This window comes from Chrysochloris asiatica, unplaced genomic scaffold (assembly GCF_000296735.1).
Source record: "Chrysochloris asiatica unplaced genomic scaffold, ChrAsi1.0 scaffold00065, whole genome shotgun sequence".
NCBI classification, from domain to species: domain Eukaryota; kingdom Metazoa; phylum Chordata; class Mammalia; order Afrosoricida; family Chrysochloridae; genus Chrysochloris; species Chrysochloris asiatica.
This window is the reverse complement of record NW_006408583.1, coordinates 5,061,721-5,073,229: the sequence shown is the minus strand read 5'-3', so window position 1 is coordinate 5,073,229 and position 11,509 is coordinate 5,061,721. Positions and strand designations below refer to the sequence as shown.

General features: G+C 42.4%; 1 protein-coding gene across 1 annotated transcript in view; it reads right to left on the bottom strand.

Moving 5' to 3' along the window:
• The window catches only part of PTPLAD2 (protein tyrosine phosphatase-like A domain containing 2), a 34,714-nt gene extending 24,964 nt beyond the window's left edge, over positions 1 to 9,750 (bottom strand). The window contains exons 1-4 of the mRNA XM_006864502.1: positions 9,739 to 9,750; positions 9,115 to 9,191; positions 5,424 to 5,527; positions 2,242 to 2,369 (exon numbers count right to left, since the gene is read on the bottom strand). Of these exons, the coding sequence (XP_006864564.1) occupies positions 2,242 to 2,369; positions 5,424 to 5,527; positions 9,115 to 9,191; positions 9,739 to 9,750 (321 nt within the window). The remainder of the gene's footprint in view (positions 1 to 2,241; positions 2,370 to 5,423; positions 5,528 to 9,114; positions 9,192 to 9,738) is intronic.
• Between the last annotated feature and the right edge of the window lie 1,759 nt (positions 9,751 to 11,509).

The following is an 11,509-nucleotide window of genomic DNA, read 5'->3' as shown; positions in this document are numbered from 1 at the left end:
CATTGAGTCTGTTCTGACTCATAGTGACCTTGTGTAGGGTTTCCAAGGAGTATCTGATGGGTTTGAACCATGGTTCAAACTGATCTTTTGGTCTAGGGCATTATCCTGCAGCACCACATCAGGAATCCTAACGACAGTTTCTGTATCTTCACAGGTACACAAGGTCGCATCTTTCTCCTGGGGAGTGGCTGGTGGATTCGAACTGATGACCTTGTAGTTAGTAGCGCACTGCATATCCCACTCTGCCACTAAGACTCCTTAGAGGAAAACATAATAGCTCAAATAACAGGTCCAGTTGCCAAGTTCTGAATTTTTACTAAGTACCAGGACTCCTGCTATGATGCTATGGAACAGCACTAGACTGTGAATCACAAGGTCAGCAGTTCAAACCTACCAGCTGCTCCTTGGAAACCCTAAACAGGGTCTTTATGAGTTGGAACCGACTCAACAGCACTTAAAAACCAGGAACTTATCCCATCCATTTTTATAGTAAGTCCCAGGATACATATTGTTTTCATTTTATATATCAGAAAATGGTTTAGAATGATTAAGTGGCTCATTTAAATTCATACAATAAAACTATAATATATGACTGGTTTACAAAGTTTCAAGAGGGAGTTTAGTTTAAGAGTGTGTGGGGGAAGATAGAGTCCCCACTGAGTAGTTTTCATCTTGTCTAGGTGGGTCTGGTAAAAAGAGATGAGGATAAGATTTGTATGAATCAATAATGAGTAATTGTTACCATGACTAATTGCTACTGTCACAATTGTAAAGGTAGAAGTTTTGTAACAAAAATGGGGGAGTAGTTAATCTTACAGTACAGTAACAGAGGACCCTAGGACAATCAACGGAGAAGAGCACAAGCGGAATATGGTACCTTATTCAGAGAAGCAGCGACACCAGTGATGGAGGCAGAGATGTGGACATGGAGAGAAGGAGCAGCTGAGGACTCTAGAGACATGAAAAGAGATGGATTGAGAGCTCGGAGACAGGAGGCAGACTTGCAGAATGTGCCCTTTGGTGGTTTAAATTATTATATATGCCTGAGTGTTTTTTTTTTAAAAAAAGCTAAAATGAATGGAAGTACTGTTAACTGATGGTACATGGAGGGGATTATAATCATTGTAATGAAACAAAGTATATGACTTGTTGAATGTAAAACTGATGATCTGCCCTGTAAACTTTCACCCAATTCACAAGAAAAACTTTAAAAAAACAAAGAAAAAACTGTGATATAAACCCAGGTTTATGTAATCCCTACATCTATGCTTGTTGTTATTGTTAAGTGCCATCAAGTCAGTTCTTACTCACAGCGACCCTGTATACGGTTTCTGAGGAACAGCTCGTGGGTTTGAACTGCTGATCTTGTGGTTTGCGGTCCAGTGCTGATCCTACAGTACCACACCAGGAGTCCACTTGGACAATTTCAATTTGTTGTCAATATAAATAGTGAAATGAACAAGAAATGGCTAGGGAGAATTCTATACTTGTATAGAAATGAAGGAAATTTTCTGATCACTTGCTCTGTCAGGTAATGTTCATAGTTTTTTTTTCCTCAATGATTATTGGGGGCATGATCCCACAGCTGGAACCAGGCCTCAAACCCAAATCTGAACGACTCCCGTCTTTTTTCCATAGTTTTATGCTACCTCTCAGGACAATGATGGAGCGAGAGTGAAGTGAGACTGAGAGGCAGTGACCAAGACATCTCTTCCCTGAATAGGATCAATGCAGTCCAGGTGTGGCGCTCTAGGACAAGCGCCGGACTGCTAATCACAAGGTTCAAACCCACCAGTAGCTTCTAGGAAACCCTATACAGAGTTGCTATGAATTAGAAGTGCCTGGATATCACCTAACAACAACACTGTTGTACAGATAACAAGCATCATTGCCCTGAATGTTTCCAAACAGTTAATCTAACTGTGCAGTGTTTTAGAATGAGCTAATCTACCAGGAGTCCTGGTGTGGCCTGGTGGGTTAATGCGTTGGACTATAAAGTTGGTTTAAACCACAAGGTCGGCGGTTCAAGCTCACCAGATGCTCTTCAGAAACCCCTATACATGGTTGCTATAGGTCAGAACTTGATGGCACTTAACAACAACAATCCTTTCATAGAATTAATTCTTCTTAATCACTTGAGGCAACAGTTAACTTTTAACTGTCATAAAGTCAAGTGAGGCTGTAATCAGAAAAAAAAAGTAAATTATAGATTAGTTAGCAATCATAATGGTTAAAGCCTACCTGCAGAAACCTGGGGAGAAGGTGGCTTGATTCAATGCCAACGTATATGTGCAACAATTCCAGGAGGGAAATGGACTGGCAAAGCCGCATCACAAGTCCAATAGCATAAAAAGTGTCAACCAGGGAATCTATGCCCAGCGAAAAGACAGATGTAGTAAGTAAAAGACCAGTAGAAAATGAGATCACAGCTCAAGTTTACGCAGCACTTTGCAATAAAACTGAAGTTCTTTACTTCCTTTTTCATTGAACACGTCAGAAATTCTCCAAACAAACGACTAAATTAAGAATACAATGCAATCAAGGAATGCATTTCATACTGTAGTACATTTTAATCACTCCTCTTCCAAAAAAAAAAAAAAAAGCAAAAAGTTGGGAAAGACAGCTTCATGGCCAAAACTATAGCACTGATACTCCACATATGAAATTATAAAAAATATCCTGCATTAAAAAGTAGCCAGGTAAACTCTAGATCACGTTGAGGCTGGATGTGAGCTTATTAAAGCATAGTCGTGGCACTACTGGCTAAAGGGAGAAGAACATTAAAGACAGTTTAGGGAAATGACAGTTAACAGTGCTGTGATAAATAACAATTAACATCTTCTGTGTGTATGTACCATTTGTGTTCTACGCATACTTGGTTAATCATTTAACTTTTTGTTTGTTTTAAACACTACAATTTGGGCCTCTGATCAGTCCTTTGGGAGTTTGCATTGCAGGGGGCCTAAATTGAAATACTCTATTTAGACAGAGCTTTAAATGGAAGGACACAGTTGTTTTTGGAAACTTTCAAATGAAATCCTACCTTTTTAGGGAGGACTCTGCATGAAGTCTTACTGCCTGGCAAACATTCACATGATATTAACTGATTGAGGAATTCTCTTCTCAATAGTTGTATGAGGCAACATCCCATTTCACAGAGAATATCTGTGGCACAGAAAGACCACTGGCCTGTCTTTGCTAAACATGGAATTATCAATGACACAGCTCTGCGAGGTAGCACGTGTTATTAGTTCACATTATTAGACTGTTGCTCAGCTACTTGTGTGTTTTATTTTTTATACAGAATTGTACTTCAGGTGCCTTTTACGAGTTGTTTCTTTAATCACAAATAGATTATATCGTTATAATGATATTTACATACATAGCCTATGTAATGTACACTATATAATTAAAACGATGATAGCAGTGTCATGAATAAATACACTGATGACTAAGGTAACTTTTCCCACTGGAAAGGCCACAGTGTCCTGGGCAAAGTTAGCATCACGAAGCATCGAGGCAGCATGTAAGAGTTTGTGGTTTGTGACTCGTGTTGCAAATGGCCTATAATCTCCCCACACAGCTGTAACCGGTCTACTTCCAAAGTCCAGAAGGGATGATTTTTCTTTTTAAAAAAACATAAAGGAAGTTTTCCCATTTTGTTTTCCAGCCTGCTTAAAGACACCAATGCTGAATGCTCCTATTTGAAATTCAAGCTTTAGGTTGTATCTTTGGAGGCTCTTTACAAATACAAAAATGTGTCTATAGATTTTCAGTAACATAAAATTGTTTATGGGATTACAGAAGTAGGTTACTTTCTTTAAGGCCCAGAAGTCAGAATTGATGAGTGCAGCATTACTTTGCCCAGAAATATTTGACTCGTTTGTTTTTAGCTGAAAACAGCAGTTACTCAAATTGCCAAGTCATCCAACAGTTGAAACTGTGATGATACTTATTCATGTGGGTGGTGGTTAGGAAAGTGTTATTTTGACATAATTTACTGATTCATTTTTTTAAAACTGAAATGCTATCTAAAAACCAATGTCTTTACTTTTTAGGAAACTGGAGGAAGTTTATGACTTAACAATTATTGGCCATAGTAATATATTAATAAAGATATCATCTTGAGAACTAAGATGTGCCTGACCCAAGCCAGGGTATTTTCAATGGCCTCAATGCATGGAAAAGCTGGACAATGAATTAGGAAGACTGAAGAAGAATTAATGTCTTTGAATTATGGTACTGGTAAAGAATATTGAATATGCCATGGACTATCAGAAGAATAAACAAACTTATCTTAGATGTATAGTTAGAATGCTCCTTAGAAGGGAAGATGGCAAGTATTTGGACATGTTATCAGGAGAGACCAGTCCCTGGGGAAGGACACCAGGCTCAGTAGATGGTCAGCAAAAAACAAAACGATCCTCAACAAAATGGATAGACACCAGGTAGACAACAGTGTGCTCAAACATAGGAAAGATGGTGACGATGGGACAAGCAGTACTTTATTCTGTTTTAAACAGGGTCACGATGATTGGGAATTGACTCCATGGCATCTAGCAAGCGTTAATGTATAAGTACTGATACATTAACGCCCATGGCTAAGCCTATATAGGTGATTAGTCACTTCCAAAGTGGATCATTTTCTTAACAGTACAATACTTCTTCAGTGGAGCAAATAAGATGCCTGGGTAAAGTAAACTCTGTCATTTAGCTAATAGTGCTCTCCAAACGACCTGAAACCTGGAGAATAAAAGATCTGGGGTGAATTTAGCTAATTCCCAATTTCTTTCTACACAGTGTTATTTATGGTGGTTGTGTGCCATGGAATCAGTTTCGATTCATAGGCTTTCTGAGGCTGTAAGTCTTTACAGGAGCAGAAAGCCTCATCTTTCTCTTGCAGAGCGGCTGGTAGTTTCAAACTGCTGACCTTGAGGTTAGCAGCCTGACTCATAACCACTATGCTATATGGCGCTGTGGGTTAATGCGCCAGACTGCAAAGCTGTTTGAACTACAAGGTCGGCGGTTCAAACTCACCAGCTGCTACTTGGAAGCCCTATACAGGGTCGCTATGAGTCAGAAGCTACTCAACGGCACTCAACAACAACCAGTTTATAGATTTCTTTAAAACACATACATCTGATAAAGTTTATTGCAGTATCAAAAAGGAACAGTGAAATAGTACCATACAACAAAGGTTATGCATACATTTTCAAGATAAATTGCCTAGTTAGGGAGAAGCCAAATCTCTTTCCTTTACCCTATTTGCTCTCAATAAATATAGTTAGGGAAAAATGTGAATTTTAGAGGAGTGAAGAATATTGGATGAAGTCCATAGAAATTAAACATAAAGTTGATATAAGTAGGACTAAGTGAAAATAAAGATTAAAATGTCAAAACATAAAATTGTTTTGCAGTTTTACCTTTTCCAAATGAAAAGAATCTGGCTGTCATATTCGTAAAGATCCATGAGTGGCCACAGAACTGGATTAAATAGTAGATGAAAAGATAGACATTCTTCCTATACCTACAAATACAAGAAAACACCATTAAACACTTCCTTGGTAATGACCCTTTGCACATGATGTTGTTAAGTGCCACTGAGTTGGTTCTAAGTCACAGCAACCCGGTATAGAGTTTTCAAGGAGCAGCTATTGGGTTTGAACGCAAACCGTGTGGCTCAAACTGACTTTACAGTCTAGCACATTATTCTGCAGCACCGCACCAGGACTCCTCGATAATGGAATTTTGTTGTTGTTAGGTGTCATCAAGTCAGTACCGACTCATAGCGACCCTATGCAAAATAGAACGAAACACTGCCGGATCCTGGGCCAACCTCACAATTGTTGACATGCTTGAGCCCATTGATGCTGCCACTTTGCCAATCCATCTCGCTGGGTGTCTTCCCCTTTTTCTCTGACCCTCCACCTTACCAAATATGATATCCTTCTCCAGCAATTGGTCCCTCCTGACAATATGTAAGACAATATGAGAGACAAAGTTTGGCCATTTTGGCCTCCAAGGAGCACTCTGGCTGCACTTCTTCCAACACAAATCTGTTGGTTCTTTTGGCAGTCCCTGGCACTTTCATTATTCTCCTCCAGCATCATAACTCAAAGACATCAATTCTTCTATGATCTTCCTTATTCACTGTCCAGATTTCTCATGCATATGAGGTTATTGAAAATACCAGGGCTTGGGTCAGGCACACCTTAGTCCTCAAGCTAACATCTTTGCTCTTCAATACTTTAAAAAGGTCTTGTGCAGCAGATTTGCCTAATGCAATACATCGCTTGATTTCTTGACTGCTGCTTATGTGAGTGTTGATAGTTGATCCAAGAATGAAGTCCTTGACAACTTCAATCCTTTCTCGGTTGATAAGAATGTTGTTTATTGGTCCAGTGGTGAGGATTTTTGTTTTCTTTACATTGAGATGCAATCTATACTGAAGGCTGTGCTCTTTGATCTTCATCAGTAAATGTTTTAAATCCTCTTCACTTTCAGCAAGCAAGGTTGTATCATCTGCATATCCCAGGTTGTTGATGAGTCTTCCTCCAATCCTGATGCCATGTTTTTCTTCATATAACCCAGCTTCTCAGATTATTTGCTCAGCATGCAGGTTGAATTAGTATGGTGAAAGAATACAACCTTGTCACACACTTTTCTTACTTTGAAACCATTCAGTGTTCCCATGTTCTGTTTGAACAACTGCCTCTTGGTCCATGTACAGATTCCTCATGAGCACAATTAAGTGTTCTGGAATACTCATACTTTGCAATGTCGTCCATAGCTTGTCATGATCCACACAATCGAAAGTTAAGTAGCTAGTTAAATATCCAGAGCTCTGGTAGCGTAGTGGTTACGAACCGGGCTGTGAACCTTAAGGTCAGCGGTTCGAAACTACCAGCCGCTCCACGGGAGAAAGATGAGGCTTTCTACTCCCGTAAGGATTTACACCCTCGGAAACCCTGTACAGGGTCGCTATGGGTCGGAACCGACTCAACGGCACTTAACAACAACAACAACAACATTATGCGCTATGGAGTCCTGGTGTGCACACCAGTCCTGGTGTGGCGCTGTAGCATAAGTGTAGAACTGCAAGTTTGGTTGGAACCACAAGGTTGGCGGTTCAAACTCACCAACCACTTCTCAAAAACCATATACAGGGTTGCTATGAGTCGGAACCACTTATAAAAACACTTAACAACAGCATTCCATTATCTAGGGGCCCTGGTGGCACAGTGGTTTCCTGCTCAGCTGTTACAGGTCTACAGTTTGTGCCCATCAGCAATTCCATGGGTGAAGATGTGACAACCTGTTTCCATAAAGACAGTTGTTATAGTTGTGTTCCATCGAATTGATTCCAACTCATGATGACCCTGTATAATTTCTGAGAGTGCCTGGTAGATTTAAACTGCAAAAATAACCTTGAAAACCCTATACAGGGTCACTATGCATTGGAACCAACCCAGTGGCACTTAATAACAACATGGTACATAGTATCTGCTAATGTGAGTATCTACCTTTTGCTAAAGCCAAATATGGTTCTATTTCAAAACCAATTTCCATCTTTGATGAAGTTCCAACCTTGCTATTCACCAATGGGTAACAAAGCAACTATTGCACAGATGACTTTGGATATTTTATTGTTTCTGTTATGTGCCGTGGAGTCAGATCTGACTCATAGTGACCCTGTACAGGGTTTCTGAGGCTGTAAATCTTTACGGGAGCAGAAAGCCTCATCTTTCTCCCGTGGAACAGCTGGTAGTTTCGAACTGCTGACCTTGCCATTCGCAGCCCGATTTGTAACCACTACGCTACCAGAGCTCCTTTTAGGGGGGAAAAATGACATGGAAGAAGAGGAGTTGATGTAGTCAGTATACAAGAGGGCTTCAAAAACAGAATGGAAAGAGAACTGAGTATGTTCCAGAAGCTCAGCCTTCTAAGTGCAGGAGAACCTGAGAGAGAACCAGTTTGTAGTAACATGAGGGAGTAGTAATGGCAGCAATACAAAAACGCGGGTAATTGAACATGTGGACATACCTGACTTTTGAATGTATGATGCCATTATGGTCATTATCTTGTTCCTGCCTCCTAGGACATTCTGAAGGCAGATAGAAGGTTACCTTAGTTAGGCACACATGGAAAGCAGTTTCCTTGCTCAGAAGGCCAGAAAGGGGAAGTCAAGCTGGGTTTAAAAATGACTAAGAAAAGATTGGCAGATGCCCTGCTGAGAGAGTTAAAGCATTCCTTGAGTGCATGTTGTTCGGTGCCACTCAGTCAGTTTCCGCACATAATGACCCTGTACAGGGTTTCCTTAGAGAGGTTGCTGGGTTTGAACCACAGGTCTTGTGCTTAGCAGTCCAGTGCTTATCCTATGGAGTCCTGGTATGGTGCTGTGGGTTAACGCGCTATACTGCAAAGTAGGTTTGAACCTCAAGGTCGGTGGTTCAACCTCACCAGAGGCTCTTCAGATGCCCTTACGCAGTGTCGCTATGAGTCAACCAACTCGAGACGGCAATTAACAACAAGTTTATCCTACAGCGCCACACCAGGATTCCACATATTCAAAAAGGTGCCAATACAGGCAAGTCAGCGGGAGAAACAGGGCAAATCAGCAGGGAAGAGGTGTCTTGTGGTTGGATGGTTTTGCTCAGCATCTTACTAGATGTTAAGACCTACTAAGTTGTGGGGGAGGATCAGAATCAGAAGATTTCCCAGACCCATTGAGCGCTGGAGCTGGGTCCTGTAATCTTCATGTCCGACAGGAATTTCTGGAGCAGGTAGACCTAAAAGCCCCCTGCAACACGGATGGACTCCCAGAGGTGTGGTGGAGGGGGAGCGGGCATGGGGACTGGTAGAGGGCGCCCAAGGGGGAAGGGGGAGGTCATGTAGCGTGCCCTTTCCGTTGTTTCCTCATCTATAAAATGGGGGAAACGAGTGACTTCCTCCTAGAGTTGTGGAGTTAAATTAGCTGATCTCTGTCAAGCGCTCAAGGGCGTGGGGGTGCAGGGGAGCGCGTGGCACTGAGCCAGAGCCAGCCTGCAAATGGGGACAGCCCCCGCCCCAGGGTGTCCTCCGCCCCCTCTCCCCGGCCTTGGCCAGGCGCCCTACCTGGACTGCAGCCAGGCCGGAGACAGCGCCATGGCCCCCAGGGCCACCACCGCGGACTCTTCCACGCTGTCCGGGAACTAGCGCGCGGGAGTCGGGAGGGGACCCCTGCGACCCCGCCCAGCCGTCCGCTCGCTCGTCCGTCAGCCTGCGCGCGCGCGGGGTCAGGGCGCAAGCAGAGCGCTCAGCTGCAGGGCGGGGCCTTTAGTCACTCGGCCAGTTACCAACAAGAAAAAAAATTACCCCAGATCTTGTCTTGTGCACGTTCCGGGAAAGCCGCCCGCGACCCCGCGGGGTGACTAACACAGGTTACAGTGACGCCTAATCTTATGCTGCGACGCAAAGCCAGAAACGCATCTATCTATCTGTGCAGACTCACAGCTCTGCAGAGCGACTAAGGGAATTTAGGAATTCACTGAAACCCATCCTAGGGCTTATGGCACGTGAGGACCCCAAAGTGGGCGTCTGTCTTATTACCCTCCCTGTGAGTCAGGTTCAGAGTTACCTTCTTTTTGGCCAAGAGGGCCAGGGGTCTCTGCCCTCAGATCTTTTGGCCAAGAGGGCCAGGGGTCTCTGCCCTCAGATCTTCCCCGAAACCTCCCTGGTGCGTCTAAATCCTTTTATTACCGCAGAGCTCATTTCCCTGAACTAACCTTTTCCTCACCACTCAGGCCTCTGGCACCGCCTGTCTCAGTACAGTCAGGCGGCCTGCCTTTTATGTTGCGCCAAGATCCACACTGACCTCAAGGTCGGCGGTTCAGGCTCACCAACCACTCCTTGGAAACCCTATATAGGGTCACTATGAGTCGGGACTGACTCGACGGCACATAACAAGATCCAGACCAGCTTCCAACTTCTCTGCTTTGTAAGGAGCACAAGCCCCTCAAAATAAGAAGCACATGTAAGCAAGAAAAATGAAGAAACAGCCGAAGAAGCACTTGCAGATAAGTGAGTCAACACCACTGAGTTGGTAGGTATTATTCCCATTTTACTAAAAGGGAAGTTGAGGCTTTAAGAAATTATAAGTCACAGGTCACACAACCGATAAATGGCAGTGTTAGAACGTCAAGGCCAGTGTTGGTTTCCCATTAGATCGTAGCTTCCTTCCTCCTCACAATTACTTCCTCACCATCTCCACTTCCAAACTTCACATTTCTATCTACACTCACATCCCCACCTCTTGTCTGTCAGTTTGTCACACTGTAGTGGGCTTGCATGTCGCTGTGATTCTGGAAGCTAAGCCACTGGTATTTTACATATCAGCAGCCACCCATAGTGGACAAGTTTCAGATGAGCTTCCGGACGAAGTCGTACTACTTCCGAATACTTAGTTATGAAAACTTTATGAATAGCAATGGAACATTGTCAGATAGCAATAGAATATTGAATACTGAAACATGATGAAAAGTACCGGAATATTGTCAGATACAGTGCCAGAAGATGAGCCCCTCAGGTTGGAAGGCACTCAAAATGCGACTGGGGAAGAGCTGCCTCCTCAAAGCAGAGTTGACCATGATGATGTGAATGGAGTAAAGCCTTCGAGACCTCAATTTGCTGATGGGGCACAACTCAAATGAAGCGAAACAGCTGTAGACATCTATCAATAATTGGAACATGGAATGTATAAATTTTAAATCTAGAAAAATTGGAAATTGTCAAAAATGAAAAGGAACCCATAAACATCGATATCCTAGGTGTTAGTGAGCTGAACTGGACTGGTATTGGCCATTTTGAATCTGACAATCACATGGTTTATTTGCTATGTAGGGAATGATAAGTTGAAGAGAAATGGTGGCACATTCATCATCAAAAAGCACATAGCAATCATGTTGTTGTTGTTATTGTTAAGTGCCTTCGAGTCGGAGCCGACCCATAGCGACCCTGTACAGGGTTTCCGAGGGTGTAAATCCTTACGGGAGTAGAAAGCCTCATCTTTTTCCCGCAGAGCGGCTGGTAGTTTCGAACCACTGACCTTAAGCTTCGCAGCCCGATTCGTAACCACTACGCTACCAGAGCACCCTATAGCAATCATAATAATTCATAATAAAACTTAAAAAAAAGCAGATGATACAACCTTGCCTTCTGAAAGTGAAGAGGACTTAAAATACCTATTTATGCTTACTTATGAAGATCAAAGACCACAACCTTCACTATGGGTTGTGCCCCAATGTAGATGAAACAAAAATCCTCACTATTAGACCAATAAATACCACCAAGATAAATGGAAAATAGATTTTTTTAAAAAAAGAGCACATATCAAGATCTGTCCTGAAGTACAATGCTGTCTGTGATAGAATAATATCCATAAGTCTACAAGGAAGACCATTTAATACCACTGTTATTCAAATTTACACACCAAACACTAGAGCTAGTGACAATGAAATTGAAGAATTCTACT